The sequence below is a fragment of the Neolamprologus brichardi genome, chromosome 15 (assembly GCF_056152115.1).
Source record: "Neolamprologus brichardi isolate AB-2024 chromosome 15, ASM5615211v1, whole genome shotgun sequence".
Taxonomy (NCBI): Eukaryota; Metazoa; Chordata; class Actinopteri; order Cichliformes; family Cichlidae; genus Neolamprologus; species Neolamprologus brichardi.
The window spans coordinates 14,062,699-14,087,177 of NC_142118.1; the positions used below are offsets into that span (position 1 = coordinate 14,062,699).

The 24,479-nt window shown below is 38.6% G+C and overlaps 1 protein-coding gene across 1 annotated transcript in view; it reads left to right on the forward strand.

The window, feature by feature from the left end:
* Positions 1-5,070, forward strand: part of kcnk3a (potassium channel, subfamily K, member 3a) — a 47,405-nt gene extending 42,335 nt beyond the window's left edge. Inside the window, exon 2 of the mRNA XM_006792574.3 lies at positions 2,577-5,070. Coding sequence (XP_006792637.1) covers positions 2,577-3,517 — 941 coding nt within the window. The 3' untranslated portion in view covers positions 3,518-5,070. The remainder of the gene's footprint in view (positions 1-2,576) is intronic.
* Positions 5,071-24,479: the final 19,409 nt, after the last annotated feature.

Below are 24,479 nucleotides of genomic sequence, written 5' to 3' on the forward strand. Positions count from 1 at the left end.
CTGGCAGTGTGTTTGGGTTCATTACCATTTGACAAATGAAGCCATTACCATTCAGATGTTTTCCACACAGTGCTGCATGGTGGATCAAAATCTGACGGTACTTTTCCGTGTTCATAATTTCAGCAATTTTCACATATGTCCAACACCACCAGCTGAAATGCAGCCAAAAATCCAAGACAAACTTCCACCGTATTTTAAAGATGGCTGTAGACCCTCACTGTTGTATCCTCCTTCATTGTTAACTAGAACTTTCACAGTTCTATTCATCACTACATAAGAAATGTTGCCACAGATTTTCAGTCCAGTTCTCGTGTATTTTGTTGGGTCTCTGCTGGACTTTTTCCTATTTATTCATGTTGTCAATAGTTTTTTGGGCCTCCCACTTTCACTGCCACGTCACCTTTCCAGTTTCCTCTGATTTTTAAGGACACATTGCACAGCAAGTGTGCCAAGTTTAGCTAGAAGCTCCCCAGCTCTTTGGGAATCACCCAAGGGGATTCCCAAAGAGCAACTGGGTTATCGTTGTCATTTTTCATAGATTCAGCTAAAGCAATGGGAACAAATTGTGTTTTTACAGGTACAAAGATTGGGCTGAAAATGTAAAGAAAGAAAAAAAGAAAAAAAAGGAGCCAGTATGCAAAGAAAAACTTTGAAAGACTTGACAGGAAAGCTTGGCTTCATGGAAGCAAAGTAAGAAATTAAAGCTGACTCAAGACTTTCGAACAGTATATTGTAAGAACTGAATACAGCATGCAGGACGAGGTATAGCAGTAAGGTTGAAACGTGTTAGTGAAAAGAATGATTTAAATATCCTCAAAGGAACGGAGCGTGACTGGAACAGAGAGTTAAATGACAAACAACTTACGTTGTGTCCTTTAAATGGTTTATAAAACATCAACCAGTTTGCTCAGTTAGCTCTGTAATCGCTTACAGAAAGCAAGAGAAAAATGGTTCTAATAGGTAACATTACAAACTTAGTTTTTAAAAGATTAACATAATAGACGGCTGAAATAGAGAGCTAAATGTACTGAATAAATAGCTGGCCAGATAACATGGATAAACAGCTGAAAGTGCTGATTAAATGTTTGAAATCGTTAATTCAAATTATTAAACTGTTTAAGCAGTTTGCTAGAAGTAATGGCTGAAAGCAAATAACAGTCTCGGAGAACAGCTGGAAAAATTATTGCAGGCCTAATGGATAAACTGTTGAAAGACCTAAAAGTAAATTATTTAACCATCCCAACCAATAAGTGATGAAATAATAGTACGTGTGCTGCACCAGGAACGCTAATTTTAATCAAGTTTAAAAGCACTCCCGTGCAGATATTAAGCTCAACCTAAGGTCATCATTTGTCCCGAGACTCAGTCTCTTACTTAGAAAAGACTGAAGTCAGGGGTAATTTCTCTGTCTTTGGAAAATGTGATAAATTTCTTTGTGGGGATGAGATTAAAAATAGGCAAAGCCACAAAGAAGCAAGATGTCCTCGCACTCGGAGAACAGGTCAGGTTTTTCCTTCTACTGAGAGATCCATCAGTCGTAATGACTCTCATTTTGGCGGCACAACTGGGAAAGCTTTAAACATATTTGGCACCAGACAGACAGATGGTTCAAACACACGGATCAGCACGGCAAAAGAACCAGAGCCTAAAGAATTAAATCAACCCAGGAGTAATTACATTCAACTATTGGCCAGCCCGTTCCACTTGCCTAGCCTGTTGTTATCGGGGACGTCATCTTTCGGCCCTGGCGTGCAACAGGTTCTTGTATTGGGAACATATTTCACGCTGTAATGATGTTGCTTGCGAGGGAGTCATATCCTGCTGGGCAATTATAATGAGAAGATGATGTTATGACACAAAAGGCTGACAATTAACCTAAAAATACATCCTGAAATTTGGGAGCTCCTTGCTCTGTATGGATACAAAATCTCTGAGTCAGGCCATAAAGTAGGAGGTAGTGTGTGCCTGCAGGCCATTTCAGTGAGTACACATCTCCCTGACAGTATGTTTTTACCATAAGTGGTTTATCAGCTGCTCTCTGTTTTATTATGGGGGATAAATTACTGGAAAATTTTCTCCCACTTTTTGATATATTTTGTGCCATAGATACTTTTTGGGGGAGCTTTGACAATGCTGACGAGTTTCTATACTTTGTGGGGCAAAAAGTGATGTTATAGAAACAAACTAAAAGACCGGTATGTTCACACTACCCTATGGTGTCCTGTTTATTTGATCTGGAAAATGTTGAGTCCTAATTAGGTGCAAATGTACTCATTAGTTGAAGCCACTCTGCGGACACCGATTGTCAATGAATTATTCAAGCTCTCTCTCTCTCCTGTACGCGACATCAATACTCGGCTCTTCCCGCCGCACCGCTGTGCATTCTCATCTCCAATTGCATACTGCCGCTGTGAAATGAAGGGTTTTTGAATTCATCAGAAGAGCTGCTCAGAGAATACAAATCATTCATATCTTTCCTGCCTCCAGCCTTCTCTTCTCAGACCCCTGTCCTCTGCACTGCAGATTTAATTAGTTCTGCCCCAGTAACCCTGCTTCTTTCTCCCTTCTTCCCTCAGGTTATGGCCATGCAGCCCCCAGCACATATGGAGGGAAGGTGTTCTGCATGCTTTACGCCCTCCTGGGCATCCCTCTCACCTTGGTCATGTTCCAGAGCGTGGGTGAGCGGATCAACACCTTTGTCAGGTACCTGCTCCACCGCCTGAAGAAGTGCCTTGGAATGAGGCGCACTGAGGTCTCCTTGGTCAACATGGTGACCATCGGTTTCATATCCTGCATGAGCACGTTATGTGTGGGCGCAGTGGCATTCTCCCACTTTGAGGGGTGGACTTTCTTTCACGCCTTCTACTACTGCTTCATCACGCTCACTACCATCGGCTTTGGGGACTATGTGGCGCTGCAGAATGAGCACGCTCTGCAGAAGAAGCCGCAGTACGTGGCCTTCAGCTTCATCTACATCTTGACAGGTCTGGCCGTGATTGGAGCGTTCCTCAACTTAGCAGTGCTGCGCTTCATGACCATGAACGCCGAGGACGAGAAGAGGGATGCTGAACAGAGGGCTCTACTGGCACATAACGGACAGGCAGGCGGACACATCAACTGCTCCGTAGATCCGGCCTCTCCTTCCTCCACGCATTCTGGGTTTGTCGGCGGAGGGAGTGCAATCGGAGGAAGTGCGATCGGAGGAAGCGGGGGAGGCGGAGCGGCAAGCCGGGGTCTGCGTAACGTTTACGCTGAGGTGCTTCATTTCCAGTCCATGTGCTCCTGTCTTTGGTACAAAAGTAGAGAGAAGCTGCAGTACTCCATACCCATGATCATCCCCCGTGACCTCTCCACTTCAGACACCTACATGGAGCAGGGAGAGGCTTTTTCCAATCCCCTTCACTCTAACGGCTGTGTGTGCAGTCTGCAGCGCCACTCGGGCATCAGCTCAGTGTCCACGGGGTTGCACAGCATCAACACCTACAGAAGACTCAATAAACGCAGATGTTCCATCTAGAAACCCAGAGGACTTTGTGCATTTAGATGAAGTCCCACTTGAAGTGAGGGAGAGCCCTCCTACTGTGGTGCGAGATTAGTTGTGGACACCAAGGGAACTCTATTTGCATCCTGAAGAGATGTTGGACTCTAGACGTTTGCCTCTTTCTGGCACTGAAGCGGATGCATCCTTCAGACTCCAGCCATGTATTTAACTTCCATTAATTAAGCACAAACCATTTAGCGCTAACATTGTTACTGATGTTACAGAGAAATGACGCTAATGGTTGTTTTAGAAGCATTCGTTACACAACTATTGCTGTTAGAAGACAGGGGAAAAAAAACACATGCATCTCTCTGCACCTCTGAATATCGAGTATCTTAATATTGAACTCAGTATTTTTTTGTGCTCATGAGGCGGAACTTTATGTTTGAATATGAAAAGGGACAAAATACACTGTGAGACACACTTTTAAGAGTAAGTAGGGTGTACTAACTGTATAAAATCCCTGCCAAGATATATTTTATTGAAACAAAAAACAACTTAAATCCACATTTTCCAAAATAAATCTTTGGTTGTAACGAGTATGGTCACTTCAGTAAAATTAAAGCTTGTATATATTTGGACACTAGTAGGTGTTATTGAGGGAAAACCTATTTTTTCAGTGAACGTTTAAAAGATAATTGATCTCAGTGTCTCCTGTGTGTCTACAGTTCAAGTTTAAACCAAACTTTCTGCTCTGCTAACTACTTTATTTTCTCCATCCATGAGATTAAACCACCGTGTAGGTGCTTAAATGACTGAGAATGATTGAGCAGGTTTGCTGAAGAACATTTTGGGGATCAAACCTGCGACAGTGTCTTCAACCACTAAGGCCTCCCTGACAGCCCATTCAGACTTCGCTGCAAAGCGCTGTGAATTTCTTTTGCAAAGTTTCTTCGTGTGCATCAAACTATCTTATGTACATGTTGCTTGTCATATGTTTTCATATAGAACAACTATATTCCCATAGTCTAAATCAGAGCATGCAAGCTCACTTACGTGTAGTGGAAAGTCATTACTCAGTGCTGCACCTTAGAGGACTGTCGTACATGCTTTCATACACTGGAGAACCATTTTTTTAATGGAGTCACATTATGTTGGCGATACACCCCAATTAACTCCTCCCACTTTACTACACAGAAATGTTGAATTCAGTACTGATGGCTGAGAATATCAGGCGTCCACCTCACTTACTGATGGCCTCACAGTTTGCACCTCATGCACTTATGGAGTCTTTGCTCCAGCCCCGTCTAAACGCACTTGGCTCAGCTAGCTGAGGCCTTTATGGAGTGCTCACTTTTGCTTCAGTCCTCTCTGAAAAAGTTTTCTTACATAATCTTCAGCTTATTATATTTTAGTTTAGTGGTTTTACTTTACAGAGTGTCACATTTCATCCTTTTTTTGTACTGGAATGTTCTCATTAACTGCAATATGCCTGTTAACATTGTTCAGCATCTCTTTTGAACCGAGTGATGAACAGTCAGCTTTGTGTGTTACTATACATTAACATTATGTATTTTCTTTAACTATAATAAAACATGATTTAATTAACATGGCTCTCATTTATTACTCTTGGACAGTGTCTTAAATTTGATCTTGATGCTTTTGGTGTATTATTTTAATTTTTAATCATGATATTGGTGTCGATCCAATACCAAGTAAATACAGATAGTAGTGTTGATACCAGTACTGATACCTTTAACCTATAAAGGCAGCTTATATATGGGAGAGCAGTGTCTCATGATTTTTGAGATGAATCATCATCACTTGAAAATTCTGCTAACACATTTCAATTACCAATAAATGCACACAACAAAACATACTTTTCAGCTTTACATTTATTTTGAAAATACATGTAACACAATTTTTTTGTGCACAGCAGTGGAGGTATATTTTTTCACTGAATGGACTACACAGTCACATCATCTCCATTCACTCCAATGAACCTTTTTCTATTTTTTGTTGCAGTAATGGCGGATCATGGAGCCTCATAACAGTTCAAATCAATGCATTCTATTCAACAGCTCTGGTTAAGTGTCCAGACAAATCCTCACATATTTTACTGTATGTATACATATTGATGTAATCACATATACAGTTGTATCTGGTGTAGTAATATAATAAATCAATGCAGTTATAGATTTATAATTATCAAAATTTGACAGTTTGTCACTTAATTTAAATTTGCTGTTAAACACTGCCGTGCATCGCGTGACAAACCCAATTCTGAACGCTCACCGACACAAGTGACTTACTCAGTGGCTCTGGGTGTAACACCATATACCATTCTGACACCAAATTCACCATGTAGCTGCCAGTGGCATCATTCAACAACCAATCACAACCAATTGGGGAATATATATTTGGTACCACCAGTGTCTAGGTTTGCATTACTTTGGCCGAACAAAATGTAGTAGTTGAATAAATGTATGTTGAGAAATATACTTTCATGAAAGGAAACAGAAAACTACATGAAAAATCAAGAAAAAGCAAGTTAGCAACAATGCTTTTATTCTAAATGACACCCATAGGATGGAAACGTGCTTAGAAAGACATAAAAAAAATTGTTTAGCAGTTAAACATAAATGTAAACAACATGGGATTTTAAATATTTAAAAATATGTAAATATTTTATAAGTGGGGAAACACATTCAGAAAATTATTTTACAATTAAAGGATGGTGGTCTGTGTAAACATAATCTTTGTTTGTTTACAGGAAATCTCCTGCGATAATGTTAAATAATTTACCAATTCAGATGATTTGTCTAAATGAAAACATAACCAAACCCTTTCCACCCTCTGAAGACAGATGTTATGTGTTGCTTTGCTTTGCTTTTGTATCAAGTTTTATAAAGTTGCTTAAAAATGTGCCCCTAACAACGCCACATAGTGACTTTTTTTTTTGTTTTAAGCGTGACAAGCTGCCTTTTATTTTGAAAAATGAAAGCACTTTACCAAAAAATATTACCCAATTTTTCTGCAATAAAAAAAATTCTACACCTGTCTGTGTGCATATGGTTAAATGTAACTCATAGCAAATGCTCAAATCATCCAGCATTAGAGCAACAAGAGACTCTGCTACACACACTCTGGTACAGCCTCCTGGGCAGCTACTGTATGCATGTTTTTCTACATTTATTCAGCATTCAGTGTGTTATAGATTGCAGGGGAAGTCAACACTCATCGTTCTTTGTACCTTCCAGGGATTTAATAATGAATGAGATGCCCTCAACAGTCACAGTGCAAATATTCATTGAGCTGAAAATTCCTAACAGCACAACAGCCGTTTTGTCTAAAACCAAAGAGAAAATATTTTACATATTAAAGTTGCTTCAATGCAGAATGGCTTTAATAAAATATGTATTTAATGCATCATAAACAAAATGCATTAGCTTCAGGAAAAAAAGGCCTTTAGTTCCTGTTTAAGTTAAAGAAATTACCATTTTCTATCTTAATTTGTTTTCTAGCATTTTTGGTTGTCAAAGATTTTCCGACTTTTGTTTCTACTTTGTGTTTTTTTTTAACACCCTATGTAGACAAAGCCTCACATTTTTAGACAAATCCATTATGTTTAATGAATAATAAACCGTCTATGTGACCCATGGTATTGTTGCAAAAACTCCCTGAATCTGTATTTGACTGCCACCAGTCCTTTCATCACGACTAACTTTTCAGCTGTGCAGGCTTCAGTGACATGTTACATAACCAAAGTTAGGATGGGGTGACTTGCAGTGTATTCATCCGTTTTGAAAATTATTATATAACTGTCACAGTCACACCTTCACAGCTGCAAACCGTAAACTCTTCCGCTCCACTTCCAAGGAGAAAGTGCACAGATGATCAGCCCAGATCTTCTTGTTGTTCGTTACTTTCCATTCTTTAACCCTGCAAGTACTGACCTGCAGCACTACACTCAGCACCACTTTGCGGTTCAGCAGTTTCTCTATACCTTGTCTTTATGTTCACATCACAGCATAAAAACACAATCAAGAAGCTGCAGCTAATTTAGAGATGTAGAGGTTTTCTTTTCCTTGTTACATTCTTTTAAGATAATTTAAAGGGTATATAAAGGGGTTAATGTTTACTAAGCTGCTTTTAGGTCTCAATTTCTGGGTTCTTCCCTTCCCTCCACCTTCCATGTCACTGGTTGTGGTTCAAGTCCTGCAGGCAATGGATGCCTTCCAGGGCCTACATACATTGGCTCTCCATCCAGTATTATGTTACTGTCCTCACCCATAGACCACTTTGAGAATGCAACATTCTTTAAGACATAAGTAATGCATTTAGATTATAGATACATTATGTAATTTAAAAAAAAACTTTCAAAAAGAAACAATTTAAATAATAATTAGTCCTGAGAATTTGTTAATGGTTCTTTTTCTGTTGGCTTCTCCCTTGAGGGGTCGCCACAGCAGATCATCTGCCTCCATCTCACCCTATTATTAGCATCCTCCTCTGTTACACCAACCCTCTGCATGCCCTCCTTCACTAGACCCATGGAAGTCCTGTTTCCTCCTGGCTGGCACCTCCATATTCACTATCCTTTGCCCATTACATCCACCATCCCTCCTCTCCGCATGTTCAAACCATCTCATCCTTGCCTACTTAAGTTTGTCTCCAAACTGCGTCATTGTGGACCCTTTTAAATTTGGGCAGATAACTGAATTTATGCCACTCTGACTCACACAACTCTTGGGGAAACGTGGATGTGGAAAGCATGAATTGGGAATAAAGTGAGAGCTTTTTCAACACCTTTTTTTGTGTATTTGTTTTCATTGTGTATTTGAGGCTCTTCATGAGATCATGGAAACATACTTGCTGGTCCTAGGTGTTCTCCACTCTTTGGGTGCAATTTATTTGTTTATCCAAGTGTTACGTCTCCTCGAGGGCAGGAGGGGATGACACAACTCTGGAAACCCGGTACAGGTGTTATAAAAAGTTTAATAGCAGCGCTCTCACAAAATAAATAACCCAAATTCAAACAACAAATGTGGGGGAGAAAGGGACAGTTAGGTTGTGCCAAAAAAAACACCAAAAAGACAAAAACAAAACTTAGCTGCCAAACAATTCGAAGGAGGGAAGAGAGCCACGCCCAGCCACAGGTGAGTCTCCTTATCAAGGTGTGCCCTCTTGGTTTGGAGATCCCCAAATTGACATCAGCCTGCAGTCTGCGTACCTAAGGGAATGGCAAACAAAAGGAGAGGGAAAGAAAACATGCAGCCTGCAGACACGTAACACCAAGCAAACAAAAAATATATATAATGAGGTTAGGATTTAGATTTTTTTTTTTTTTTTAAATTACACCGATGATGTCGAGGTCTCAAAAACTCATGCAGGAGATATGATAGACTTGGCACAGGCTGTGTTCTCTTAATAGGTGTGCGGGGATTTAATTACAATTGAGTTGACTGGCTGTACCAGAAACTGTACTGTACAGCCACTTAACTTTAACTGTGTTGTTTATTATAGACTGTACTTTCCGTCCATCATGTTTTATGGCTCAGCCCCACTAAGATTGCCAAGTGATTGCATTTAACTTTTTTGCTTTTAGCACCAATTACAAATAGTTGTGGTGACCAGCTGGTCACTCGGAGTCTGGGTGTGCACACATAATCACTGTATTATTACAAACTGATTGGGCATATTCATCAACTTGACTGATAGTGGACTGAGTCCACCTTATTGGAGTTTTATCGCTGTTTGACACACCAAAGTAGGTTTGAAGATGGCAGCTAACTCAAAGGGATTGCAGCCCTGGTCCTCGTGTTTGAATCAAATATTTCAAGGGTAACAAGATCACAATTTCACTGCACACAGTTGCATTAATTTTATTTGTGTTGTTGTCTCCAACCACTGTTTCCTGCTGTGACTGTAGCATTAATAATGAGCTCAGCTGGCCTTTCATAATTGCTTCATTTATTTCTCACATTGCTGTGGTTGGGTCCATCATTGCTTCTTGAAGAATAAACAAGCAAAAATGTGCTACTGACGAGACAGTTTCTTAGCCTATCGTTTTCCATTTCCTCGTGTTTATCGTCCTCTATCATTCTTTATTGGCAACTGCTGCCTGACTGATTCATCTGCGAGAAGTCCAGCCCTCTTTATTTTTTCCCGAAAGTAATCATTTGTATTAATGATAAGATCCTATTACATATACAATTTGGAACGATGTGTCCTCCAAAGCAAGTTTTTGATTGAACTGTAAAATTTTCTTTTTTCCCCACACTGCTTCATAGGAATGTTTCTGGTTTGAAATCATTGTTTAAAAAAAAGTCTAGCATAGGTTTACAAAATCTGCATGTAATGTTTGTGGTAATTTCCAAATTAACAAAAGAAATACTGACATTATGTCCACTGAACACTCAGTGTTTTGTGTTTTTGCTATGTATTTAATCATTGATGCATTCAACTAATTTATTTCTGCACTATTTGGTGAAATGGACCAATTTATAAACAAAACCCAATGAGTATTTTTAGGAATGTGGACACAATCAAAGAAAACTACAGAATCAGACAGGAAGCGTCCACAGTTATGAGCTTTTCGAGGACACAAATACCATCTGACAGGCTGCAGTTCTTCATGGTTGGACAGCCAAGCTTCACAAAAAGAACACAAGAAGACTTCAATCTGAGGTGATGCTAACATTAAACCATTACTTACTTTCCATTACTTACGTTCATACTTTTGTGTTACATGAACATAACAAAAGGACGTATCCTTCTCACCTCAGATAACATTACCATTGTTAGAAATGAGCAGCATGTTAAGACAATACAGGTGGACTAAATGTGTTACAGTGTAATTAGACAGTAGGTACAGAACAGTAATGGCCTTCTCTGCAAGGCTGCTCTACGCTGCACTCAAGAATATAATCGGCATGCTGTGAAATCCAGGCGCTGATTTTTGAAAGGAGCTGTCAGCAGAGAAAAAACCCATCAAACTGAAGCAATTTCTCAAAACATCTGAAGGTATTTGTACCTGAAAATTGGTCACTTTTTATATATTTTGTTGTCCAGGATTTATAAAAACGCTATTCCACATTATCACCTCCTTCCTTGTTCTCCCGCATTTGCTGTCACTATTGTCTCCTGAGATTGGCAACTTGTAGAATAAACTACAATTATTCCAAAGAATAGCATCTGGATGAGTCCTTTTCAGGCATGGCAGAGCATATTCAAAGAAATAAATAAAAATGAAGAGGGCGTACGTTCACCACTAAATGTCTAGCATTCAGTTCCTCTCACATCTCAGTCGCATTGCATTGCACGAAGCCAACTCATTTTCACAGGAAGCTGAAAATACAGCCGTCTGCCAGGACCCTTATCTCACAAGTGGAAAATGCCATTAAAGTCCTACTCCGCTCCCTGCTGTTAATCACATAGAGAGGAAATGTCTTCTTATGTGCAGAAAACCATCTCCTTTGACAAAAGCAGTAAGCTGTTGTGCATTACTGAATGACATGTCAACATTACAAATTACAGACACTTTCCTGTCCTTTTTAAATTTCTTGTCAGCCAGCGTGTGGTATTTAATGTTTTAAACACTTAAAACTTTGGTGTCAGCTACCAAACCACCCCTATCACTGACTTGAAGAAGAACTGTTATCAATAATGATAATATCACTACATTTTATTTATGTTTTAGCTTGAAGACAGTTCTTGATGTTTCAGATACTGCATCCATGGTGCCATCTAAGGAATACATGGTAAATGACCTGGCAGTTATATTCTACTCTATTTGAGCAGTAGCACTGCTACAAGTTTCATTCACCCATTCAGAAATACATTCGTACAAGTGCTTTTTAGCTAACATTCTCACACTCCCATGAGTGCATCAGGGGAAAATCAGGGTTCAGTATCTTGACAAAGACTACTTTGACATGCAGCCTATAGGAGCTGCAGATCCACAGCCACTGATAAGTTGACAACTATACACAGAAGATACTTCTGGATGCTCCCTTGCCTCAGAGGGTAGCCCCACACACTTTATTTGGCAGGGTTTTATGCCCTTGCTGACACAACACCATAGGAGATTTGTTTCTCTGACTGTAATTGTCTACCTTTCCCTTGCCAAGCAAATGTGTTAACTAGTTCACCACTGGAGGCAGGGAACAGGTTCAGAAGCTGACAGCTATATAGTACATGTATGGCATATGTTCAAGAGGACAGTGGGTGGTTAAAAGGATTTCAAGCTGAACCTGTTGGTGATAGTTTTTGTGCTCAAGCAGTTTATTTATTTAACAGTTGACAAACTGTCAGCAAAAGGAGAAACAGCCTGCCTGGCTCTGTCCACAGGCAACAACATCTGTCAAACCAACACCAAGCTCACTGACTGACTGTGTTGAAGCCTTCCATAAACCAAAGGACAAAAAAGGGTTTTGTAGCATGTTAGCTTAGGTGAGGTGGGTTTTAACTGAATTCCTAGTTCTTTAATGGTTAAACAAACAAGTTATAACTACAGACAGCATTGGAGATTTATTGTGTGATGTCATGCCACATTGCTTGAGAGTTATCCACCATGTTGGAAGTGGTAAAAACAACAGCTGCTTGCAAGGGATTCCCCAACTGACTAGTTGCTGGAGACTTCTGGTTCTTGCTTGGTGTAAAGATGGTGGTACACCACAAAGCTATCTTACAAAACAAAACAAATCTTGCTTTTACTCACTTTTCTGGAACACGCTACATTTGACATGTGAGTTCCTGGAACGCAGCATTATTCACTTGGTTTTACATTGTCACCATGACTGTTAGATGCCCACAAATGATTGACAAGTTGATGTCATGTGGTTAATTGTCACATGGCTGCAAAAGGTCTATAAATGACGAACGTAGCTACGAAGCCTCAAGATGAGCCAAGAGTACACCCCATATAAATCCATAATCCTCTCTGAAACAAGGACAAAAAAATGCATAAATTGGACTTAACATTTTAATAAAGTTGTTAATACGAAATACTCTGCCCTTAAACTCAACAGGAATGTGTTAGCCAACTGGGGGCCATTAAAAGAAAGTTTAAAGGGGAGTCCACATAGGAAGCAATTTGCTCATCAGCATTGCTTTGTTGCTGATGGTTGGATCCAGGCTCTGCCTGTTTAAGTAATGTATTTGCTACCCTGTCATTTGTCAATCAGCAGTATCCTTTGCTCTCACTAGTAGTCACTTGTCTCAAAGTTGTGAAGGTTTACTTTTGAGTCGCCCACACTTATTCCACCTGTTAATTCTTGATGTCTCTGAATGTCATTGACTTTCTGTGGTCTTCAATTGATATAATAAGTGAACTGAATGAAAAATTCTGCATTGTTTATTCATAACAGAAGGGTTAACTTAATTGCCTTGTTTCTCTTCAGGCTGTTTGTTGTTACCAGTTTATTGATTGCTGACAGCAGCTGTGACAGTTAACCAATGATGACACTGCTAACATCATTAGTTTAAACAGACTGATGTTTAATTCAATACAACACTGGCTCTCGTTAATACTAAATACTATTCAGTAAATCAAAGAGGATTTTATATCAGTTGAAATTTCAAAGTTTTTTAAAAAAAATTTTTTCAAATGTAAAACAAACTCTTTTGCTCTTGTCATCACAACAAATGTTCTAAATACAAAAAATAACTACAGAAGCTGGTATTTTTGTCACTTGACTGTGCTGGATAGTTTAGTTTACTTTGCCGAAAAGGTCAAGACAGATAAAATTATATAGCAGTTGGAGTTTTTTTTTTTTTTTTTAATAATGAGACTAAAACAAGGGAAAATTTACAAGCTCATTTTCAGTGGGAGTCATTTAAAGATCAAGATTGCACAAAGACCGACAGCATTTTCATTCCTCCCACCAACACCTGGAGCTTTTCTGTGTATTTCAGCACATGAAATAATGACATGCTCGTCATTGTCGTGAGTAAACAAGATGATAACTCTGGCTTGCTATTTCTCTTTCCTCCTTTCCTGATGAATCGTTGTTTCTTGGCAAATAAATAATTGTAAGAATCCATGTACAGATGTGCATGTGTGACCTATCTGTCAAAATCAGTCACAAGTAAGTGCCTCAAAAATCACAGACAGAATTTAATGCTACACATTTTCAAAAAAGAAGAAAAAAAAAGAACTTTCTTATTTGAAGTCAAAACACATTGGCCGGTTTCATGCTTATTTTACACCTGAATCAGCAGGACAGCAGGGCTGGTTTGAAGCGGCTGTAATGTGATTTTTAGGTAAAGGGAAAATGGCATTCAGCTACAGGGATGCTAGGGAGGGTCACATCTTATGTGAAGGTCTGACATTAGTGCTGTTATATAACTATGACCCCTGGCTCTGCCGCTGCTGAGTCTGGTACAGTCAACCCCAACCCCCAACCTTCCTATCTTTGCAGAAATCATTCTGCTTGCACGACTTCTGTCATGAGCCCAGCTTTCTGTCCAGTCAAGCTCTTGGCACTATCTGGGATGTTCTTCTGATCGGTTGAAGCTGCAACTGAAACGGGAACAAGCTGGAGAATGGGGCAGAGCTTTCAGAGCAATATTACTGATTTCACTGCAGTGAAACCATAAAAGCTGCATGAACTATGATGCCTAGTCTGCACCCAGCATGGAGTGGTTACACTTTATGTAGGCTTATTTAAGCGATTATGCCTAAAAGGATTACTTTTTGGAAAAGTATTACAAGGAAAAATATCCATCACAAACAAAAATACAACATACATTATAAATAAGTACAGTTTGCTCATACAACATATGTGGTTGCCTGCACAATTCATTTTCTGGTCAGATTTCCTTGCATTATACGTTAAGTTATTTTGTCTAATATAATTATGTATCAACTTCCTTGTATGGATGCCAAAATTTGGATTTTCATCTTTGTTTTTGTCCAAAATATTCTGAGTGACAGCTATCGAACTTCCTGCTAACTAACCTCTTAAATCCTCTTTTCTGTGGAACCCTGGATGGTTGCATCACCTGGGAGAACAGCTATACTGATCACTTTATTAGAGTTAAACGAAGCTGGACTCAAGGTGCCTCTGCGGTTGTTTGCTTTTGGGAGCCGAAGGAGCATTTAGATTCGTGCTTGGCTAATTATATCACTCTTAACAAGCAGACAAGCCTATGTGTGTAGTCACAAATGAGACTTTTGGTGATTAAAGTATCTGGTGTCAGTGGCTCTGTGTGAAGTCAGACATAATATATGACTAATGAGGAGGTTTGCCAGAATGATTTGATAGAAGAGCTCTGCAGCAGCACGATCAAAAGAGACATTCACAGCCATGAAACATCAAAAACCATGCATCCGAGGAGACAGAAGGCTTTGCAATCAATTATATACCCTTATACCTGAAGCTAATAACTCAATGTCTCAATTCAAGATTGTGGCAGCAGGAAGAATTTTAAATCAGTTTTAGAGCATCTCATGTTTGTATGTTCTTCTCTAATTCATTTTTTCAGGAGTCTGCGATAGGGACAGGTAGTGCCGGTTTCACTACTAATATTGTTAGAATTAATATCCAGCTTAATTTAAATTGGTCTTGATGTATGTTTTGTTCTCCTTACCTATTCTAATCTTTCTCCAGTGTCACAGTGCATTGAGATCAAAACTGAAAAAGCAACACCAGCTTTTCCAACAGTGGACAACAGAGCTGCAGGGAATCTCTGTCATATGTCAACCTTGGAAACTCAACTTCACTTTGACAGCCAAAAGTAAATAAAGAAAAAGTTTGTGTATGTGTGTTTAACATCCTTGCCGCATTTTATCACAGTTCTAATTGACACATTTTTGAATTAGGAGATAACTTCTGGTGTGGAAACCGAGAGAGTGCCGAGTAGGGACTTAACATCTAGCACATTCTTCAAGGTCAACAAAATCTGACATTCAGTGACAAGCGGAGCACCACATGCTAGAGCAACAGGGAAAACCTGCACGCAAACAAGCTGCTCTCAGCTCTGCCCTCTGGGAGATTGGTATAAATTCAGTCTTTTTTCCACTTTTGCTCTTTTTCACTTTTACCGTATGTAAATGGGTGAAATGGGTGTCATATCACAGCCTTCATAACATAATTTCAGTTGCGCCCTTTTCTCTAGAAAGCTCCGCTGAGAGCCTTGGAAATGTTTCTGACTTCAGGATGGATTAAGATCAAATTTGCAGTGCTGCTCTTGTGTCACTTGTGATTAGGTGTCCTCCAAGAAGATCTGCAGGAAAATTGGCCAGGCCCTTCTGTACACTGAACACCCCAGCCATGTTGTGAAGCACCTCATTGGTTAGATAATCAGTCCAGATATGAGCTGATGTGACTGAAATCCATACGCAGTGCTGATTTAATATCAGGAACAAAGAAAATATAACCTATTTCTAGGCAGTGAATAATGATGTACTAACTGCAATCACACATAATCCTGTTTTACAGCACTGTTAAGGATTACGAATAAAAACATCAAACCCACATGACACAATCATATTTTTATTACTTCATCAAAATGTCACAGTGTTAAATGGACACTCTGAGCCTTCAGCGTTTTTATAAGGATTCAGATTTTGATGAAGCTTCCTATAACCATAGATAAGAAACTTTTGCATTCATAAAAGAGGATCTAAGCATCAGCCACTGAGAACACCACCCCCCCCCCAAAAAAACAACAACAACAAAAATCAGCAATATTAAAACTACTGAGAGGCACTGCACCCTAATCCCGGATAAGCCCCCATCAGTCACAAACCGATCATGACAAACAGGGGAGGCAACTTCATATTAAATTTTAAAAAAGAAGTGTGAGTTTATGAGTTTGAAATTGGTGAAATGATGCAAAATCACAATCCAAATATCAAACAAAATACCATGGCTGCGAAGCACCAGAAACTGGGCTCTTTTACTTTACTTTACTTTGCTTTACTTTACTTTACATTACATTACTTTACTTTACTTTAAAAGAATCGCCCAAGTGTTGCTGAAGTATGAAGTAGTCATATTTATTTTAAAATGCACAAACAGCAGACAGACGGGGAGGAAGTTAGTAATTGAATTTTCTAATTTCCCACTGCAGATCAGAGAGGACTGTCAAGTGTGTTCTCATAAGAAGAGCCAATTAAAATCAAATATTGGCTTCATAATACATGATTAGTCCAAAACAGCACCACACCTCTGAGTTCTTAATGTGAAGTGGATCTGATGCAAAATAAAGGCGAATAATACAAATCCAATCCCTCACGTGGAAACCAGAGGGTGGATTTTCTTTAAGTACTATTTGCTCAAGGGCCTCTTCAGGTCACTCAGGGACTTGAGAGAGCCCCGGTTCCGGCTACTAGAACAATGAGTACTGCTGGAGAGAGATTGCATAACCAGTGACATCTCTCAGTGGCTGATACATAATCACGACAACTGTCCTGCTGTGCTGCTGATACAACAGATATTAGAGAAGACGAGTGGACAGGCGAGACAGAGGGTCGCAGGTCAGGACTGTCTGTGTCAGAGATTTGGGTTTTGTTTTTTGTTTTTTTGTTATTTTAAAATATGCAGCATTTTATTAAAAATGTGCAAACCAAACAGTAAATTTGCTGTGAGAGAGGAAATGACACAACCTTTAGTTTGTGTGCCATTACAAAAACCATGAAATTACGCAAAAATTTTACTTCTAATTTGCATTGAACACACTTTAATCTGTCAGAACAGATAATATTAAAGCCTGTCCTCTATGATTTAGTCCTGGTTATGAAAGTGGCCAACTCAGATTATCGCAACTCGCCTTCAGACAAAGAATCTGTACCCACGGCCAAATATGGACGCATTTCTGATCTCATATTTGTTGCTGTTAGCCCTGCTCTAACATGCAAAAGCAGTGAATAATGCTTCAGACATTTAAATAGATTTAAATAGGCTTCCAAAGTGGAAACTTAACCTTTGTTCTTGAATTAACTTCTGTGTTTATTTGACCTTTCACTCACTCATAAGATTTCTCATATGGAAAGAATGATATTTAAAAGCGTGGCTCTGTCTGGAAGTCTTCTTCTGCACAATTCGAGGTATCTGTTGTATTTTCCATTCTCAGTATTCAACGCTCATGCAATAAATTTCAGTCCAATAAACTGATGTTTAAACAGTGTCAGACTCTACAACACAACTAAAGCACAAGCCTAAACCCTTTTTTTTCTTTTAAGATAAACCATACTATAAGCGCAACTAACTACACTCAATAATAAGGAAAATGACACTGACATTTTTCTAACAATAACATAAATTTGTTGAATTTAATTGGCCCAATCAGAATCATATATCATTTGTGGAAAACACCGAGTGAAACTTTGATGCTGATGTGCAGTCCTGTGCCTCCGTACAGATGGTACTTCATGAAAAGAGGAACAAACTGCATCAAATACAGTATCAAATACAAAAGTGACAAAGTATTTTAGACCCACTACTAAAGAATAAACTCCATTGAAGTAGCAGTAGAAACACTGGCAAGGGAAAGTATGACTTTTACTAAGTAACTGAATTATAATTATTTATCACTGCTGGGAAGAGGATTTATTCTGGAAAACCTACTTTCAGTCTTTTTTAAATTGTACTTGAACTTTAGCATTTAACTGAGGCCTGTGAACATTGCACAGCCTGACCTTGATGTGAATTTTCTGGAAAGATCGTGCCATCATGTTAACGTGCACCTAAATCCAGACCAGACTGCCAAAACCTCTGCTTTCATAGAGGTGCTCACACTTCCTGATTATCAGTTTTTCAAGTGGAATTGATTAACATGGCGGCGAGCTGGTATGACATGGGCATTCTAAAACTGCCACAGCGTCTACAAAAATGCATCGACTGAAATGGCGATTAACCTTTGAAATTATGTAAATATTATAGAAAATAAATGTTTTTTTGAATTTCTAAATAAAAAAATAGGAGACTTTACTTTTGGGATTGCCTCCGTAGTTTGTCACAAGACTTTGTGGAGCAAAAACACAATACATTAGTAAATTTATATTTTATTATCTTCAATTCTAGGTCCAGTACATCTCGACAACTGTCTCAAGGCACTTTATATTGTAAACACCCTACAATGGCAAGAAAAACCCCCAAATATCAGACAATCTCTAATGGGCAAGGACTGGGCAACAGGGGGGGAGGAAGAACTCCCTTTTAGGAAGAAGAAGAGGAGAAGACACCTCCTGCAGAAAACTGCAAAAAAAAAAAAGTTGCAGAAGTTTTAAAGGTCTTAGCAGAAAGTGGAGCAGAAGTAGAAAGCAGAACGATGTAGAAATAGTTAAAGTATCAATATATTCACATTACTTGAGTAAATAAAGTGAGAAGTGATGGACAAACAATAAAGTTTCATTATTGAAAAGTTAAAAAAATGCTAAAGTAGTTTGTAGTTTACCCAGTGAATGTAGAGATGGTCTGAGTGGTAGTAATACTAATAATAAGAGAGGCATCCACTTTAACACATCAAGTGATATTTAAAAAAAACAAAACACTAGCAGTTTCTATTTAATCTAAAAGTTTTAAAAGTATGTGTCAGGGTACCACTGCTCAGTAATAAAAAAAACAACAACTTGCAGTTCAGTCCACAGTGACACATTTTTGCCTCATTTACATGTTTTAAACTGTGAAAGAGATGAAGAGGTCTGTCCTTTACATCAAGTGTCATACAACAGCCTCTTCATGACTAAAGCTGAGTTAGTACTGTATGTCAGCAGCACACGAGTCGTGATGGTTTCCAGCTGATGTTCTTTCCAGTTCCACGTTAACAAACCGTTCATCCCAGACAGTGAGAGGACCCTGTGGGAATATCTCTGTCTGTGTTGGGAATAGCAGTTATTATTGTTTTTAATGATTCACAATGATTCCTGGCCTGTTCCACGAAGGTCGAGAAAGAGCTGTCTAAGCCGTTATGTTCAGCCGCACAGAAAGCAGTGCACATGCAGGGTTGTGTTTACACTTCATTCATCCAGGTGAGCTTTGTTTGAGGATTGTAAATGGATTCCAAGAGAGGCTGCGTAGATCCACTTCACCCGAACCCACTGCATGTGAAGGAAGGCTCAAAGTTTAAACTACTTTCTCCTGGGGAGGGCTCAGTCATTGCTTTGTCTTATTTTTCCTGTTATAATTATTGGATTAGGTAACAGACAATAAAAACGATTGATACTGTCCCAGTAGACAAAATGACCTGGAGATAAATATAGCGTTTAATCTTTCTATTTCTGGTTTATTTCTCTCTTAAATGAGGTCACAGCCTGCATCACAACATATTCCTATAGCTCCATAAAGTAATGAGACCACTTATATATTCTGTCGGGCCCCTGATCAAACTAGTTCATTAGTCTACTTATTGACTGTGGCAAAATTGGTATGGATTTCCACAAGGTGATAGGGTTAAGGGATTGATTAAGTGATAGTGCTGAAAGAAAATGAAAACACAGACAAAAGCAAATAAATTCATTCATTCTGTTTCTGTATTGGATAATACACAAACAGTGGTACTGCTGATCCAATCTGTTGATTCAGTTAATTTAATTAACATGGCTCCAGCAGTCAATCTTTACAGTGTAAGTGCAGGTACAATGCAAATTGTTTTTTTCTGTGTTTTACATAAAAAGTTAAGACTTTTCTGTCCTTAAAACAACTGAAAAAGACACATTAGGCAGAAGATTACGCCTCCAGTCGCTTATTTTAAACAGCCAGCCCTTATCGTGTGCTAGGCCTTTTTCTTTTCCCGTTACAGTTCACAAAGACTTCAAAGAAACAGATTTTGCTGCCATAAACTGTACATAGGAAACACCATAAACCAGCAGTGGGCGACATTTTTTCCACAGAGGCCTGTACTTACTAAGATAAGGTAAGTGAGGCAAGCTTTATACGGAGCGACTGTGGCTCAGGGGGTTGGGAAGCGTATCTGTAACCGGAAGGTCGCCGGTTTGATCCCTGGGCTCTCTGTCCTGGTCGTTGTGTCCTTGGGCAAGACACTTTACCCTACCGCCTACTGGTGTTGGCCAGAGGGGCCGATGGCGCGATATGGCAGCCTCACTTCTGTCAGTCTGCCCCAGGGCAGCTGTGGCTACAACCATAGCTTGCCTCCACAAGTGTGTGAATGCGAGAGTGAATGAATAGTGGCATTTTAAAGCGCTTTGGGTGCCTTGAAAAGCACTATATAAATCCAATCCATTATTATTATTATTAAAACAACTTAAGTTAAACATGATGCACATAGTGCTGAATTATGCTGAACTTCATGAATTTTGGCAGGTATAGCAGGTAAACCTGGGTCTTGGGGTTCTGTTTTCATTAGAAATAAAGCTATATGCTTTAAGTGATATGCTTATTAATACATGAATAAATATATTCAAATATTACCCACTGGGCAGTTTTACTTAAATCTAGTTTAAGTTCTTGTTACATGTTTTTTAGCATCACTTTAAAACTAATGTGTTTAAGTGGGAAGTAGATTTTGTTTCTGCTGCAGATATGTTGTCCAGAGAGGATATACCTCACCATGGCAACCAAGAAAAAAGTTTAGAAGAATGTGGAAAAGTGATTTTTCCGAACCTGAGTAGTTTTTATTGCCGAACCCTGACCAGGTAGCTGGGAAGTGGTATGATCATTGCTAACCCCATCTGCCTCCAAATGCAGAGCTTTTTACCCCCTCAAACGTAAAATGTATTAATTTCATGTGCATTGGCACAGATTAGTACATTACAGTCCATTCACATAAGAAACTGTGTCCAGGGACATGAAAAAAAATTTAATATTCATTCCCAGAACGATGAAAGATTAGAGTAAAGGTGATGAATTTAAACAGGTGAATGACTTAAAGCTCATTCCCTGTAAGCTTGTTATGAAGGTGTAATTTAGACTTATGTCTTGTACTACACTGTAAATACTGTAAATTTAGTTAAATTAAGTTTAGAACCAGCCTCAAGTGGTGAATCTAGGAAATTAAGTTTTTAGTGAGCTTCATCTTCAACCCTGCAGATTATTATTTTCAGGGTCAAGTTAGATTTTGTGACCTTTTGCAGTTTCACTCAGGTATAGTGAGCAGTAAAACAGAGCACAGACTAATTAATGGTTTGAAGATGTTAACATATTCTATGTTATAAAAAAGAAAGCCAAAAAGTTACAAAGAAAAGCAGCCGAACACCCAGGAAAGCAGGCAGATGAGAGATTACAGATCTTCCTTACTGAACTTATGCATAAGATTCATAACAGAAATCAAAGTAAACACTGAACAGAAACAAATAACAATTACAGGCTGGGAAAACTCAAATAAGTGCCGAGTGCAACGCTGTAACAGCTGCAAACTTGGACTCTATGAAAGAGAGACACTTGTAGGAATTTTCAACCAGGCCACAGTAAGTTTTGAAAATGCTCACGCATCGGGGCATGACAAAGCTCCATCACTACAGCGCGTGCCCCATTCAGTAACCTTCTCAAAATAGCATCAGATTGGATTTTATTACCTGATCCAGCTACAGCGACCTCGAGGGTAGAAGAGGTTTAAGGGCAGGGACAGTTGTGACAGCCAATTTTGATTGCCTTGTTAACGAATTGATGTTTTATGGTTAGCTATTTATAAGGAAATACAATATCTGCTTCCATTGCTCCATTCATCAATTTGCTACAATCAATGTGATGTTTTCAAATAAGGCATTAACATTGAAAAGCATCTGTGAGGTTTGCCACAGCTAGTACAGGAAGAGTATAAAACAACAGAGCCAGCCTCGCAAAGCATCAATTGAGTGTTTACATACAGTACGTTTAGGTACACTGAACAACCAAGGTTGATACTGATTGATTTGTATGAAGACTTTTTTAAGTCAATAAATATTTCAGATAATTTAATGTAATTTAATATTAAGTTTGTTAGTAAGTATAAAGACATTTTGGGTGATTTTAGTGATTCTAAACAGAGGTTAAAGTGACTTTCATGCTGTTTCCAAATTACAAGAATTATTGTATTAATTATTTTTGATTGCAAGATTAAAAGTCATCTTGTCACATAAAGCCTTATTATCATGCAACATCATTTTTTTAAGTAAAAGGAAGACACATTGTCAACCTTGGACTCATCGCAAACCTCATTAAAGAGGTTTATTACTTATTATGCTTGGATGCCCAAGCGCCACTGCAGAGAAAGCAACCATTCTTCTTGAGATTCATACAAGTAATTATGGTTTCACTATATTAAATATCACATACACATCACAAAGCAAAGAAACCAACAATGTAATAAAATTATTGAAACGAACGAGAAGAAAAGAACCGAACAAGAGTGAAACTAAAAACAGTCACATCCTAATGATGGCAAACCAGAGAAAAGATCAGGAAGTAAAACTGAAGCAGGACACATGAGAAAGTTATCCTTCAAAGTAAAACAGGAAGTGACCAAAGTCAAAAAAGCTAACAGTGAGACATGAAGACTAACACTGAATATGATGACAGAGAGAAGAGAACACAGAAGCTGTCAGAAATTTTATTCATTTGAAAAAGTGATTTAAAATGAAATTTTGATATTTTATTTTTTTTATTAAAAAAATAATGCAAATTTTTTATTATTTTTTTTTAAATCTAATTTGCCATTTCACTATATTGACAGGTGAACATTTGTAATATACTAATACACATTAAGGTTAAAGCTCTATTAAGGTGCAACGGCATTTTAAGGTAGGGGATCCTATTTCAATAGAATATACAGTAATGACTGGGTGATTCATAGATTTCTCTACAGAGTTCAGAGATCTTGCTGCTTTGCGACCTACCATCCAATCAGATAACACTATTTGCTGTTGGTGGGGTAATTTTTTCCCCACCTTAGTGTATGTCAATATGTTACAAACTTGTTTGTTTTATAGTCCATCATGGGGTAATCAGAAACCATCTTTCTTAACTGTTGGTGCTCGCTCCTTCATGGGATCGGTGGCAATCGTCAAACAAAATGCTGATTTGTAACTTGTAACGAACGTGACACAGGAGCTGTCAATCATTAGTCTACACCCCTCCCCCTTGATGTACACCCACAATACAAAATTTGGGTCAAAAGACTGAAACTGAAAAAAAGGACCTGAAAATGTAACAAAGAGTTTGAAGCCCCCCCCCCACCCAAAAAAATAAATAAATACTGAAACTAAAAAAAAAAGAAAAGAAAGGAAGATTTGCATGGAAGCAAATAACTTATTATAAAATACTTCATTTGAATAACATTTTTAGATGTTATATTTTTAAATATCAAAACGCTGAATTTCACTTGCAAAAGACTTTTTCAAATTAAGAAAACTTGACGCTGATTATTTCCATTTTGAGTGCTTCCCTTCCCTTCTGTTGGGTCCTCAAGTTTCCACCTGTCATGTCATTGGCTGAGATCTAAGTCCTGCAGCTAATAGATGCCCTCCAGGGCCTATATAAGTGTCATGTGTTTTGAAAGTGAGCTGTTAGCCTTTTGCTTTGTTTGTTTGTTAAGGTTCATGTTCCTGATTACCTTGCTTTTACTCATCACACTTGATCAATTTGCCCTTTGTTCCTCTGTCTTCTGTTACATTGACCAAAGGACGCTTGTAGGGGAGAGCTGCCAATCATTTTTCTCCTGTATTTTACTGGTTTCTTAGGGATTTGAGGTATATGTTTGTAGCTTTTCTTTTGCCTCAGTTAATCATTTGATGGCGTTGTATTTCAAGTTGGGTCTGTTTATGTATGTGTGTGCTGGCCTTGGCTCTCCTTGAAGCTAACTTGTACTTCATTGATAACATCCTGGCAATAAATCTTTTCAGACTGACCCAAACAACCTCCTCATGTTTCTCCATCTAATACTATGCTACTCCCCTTATCCCTAGATCAATTTGTGGATGTAACACTAAGATTGACTTATTAATTAAATAAGAGTAATCAAATCAACAAATCAAACTGACAAATGAGGGCCTCTTTGACTCAGAGTTGACTTCCAATTAATAGACCACGGGGTTATTTGTTAATTGATAGGTTGG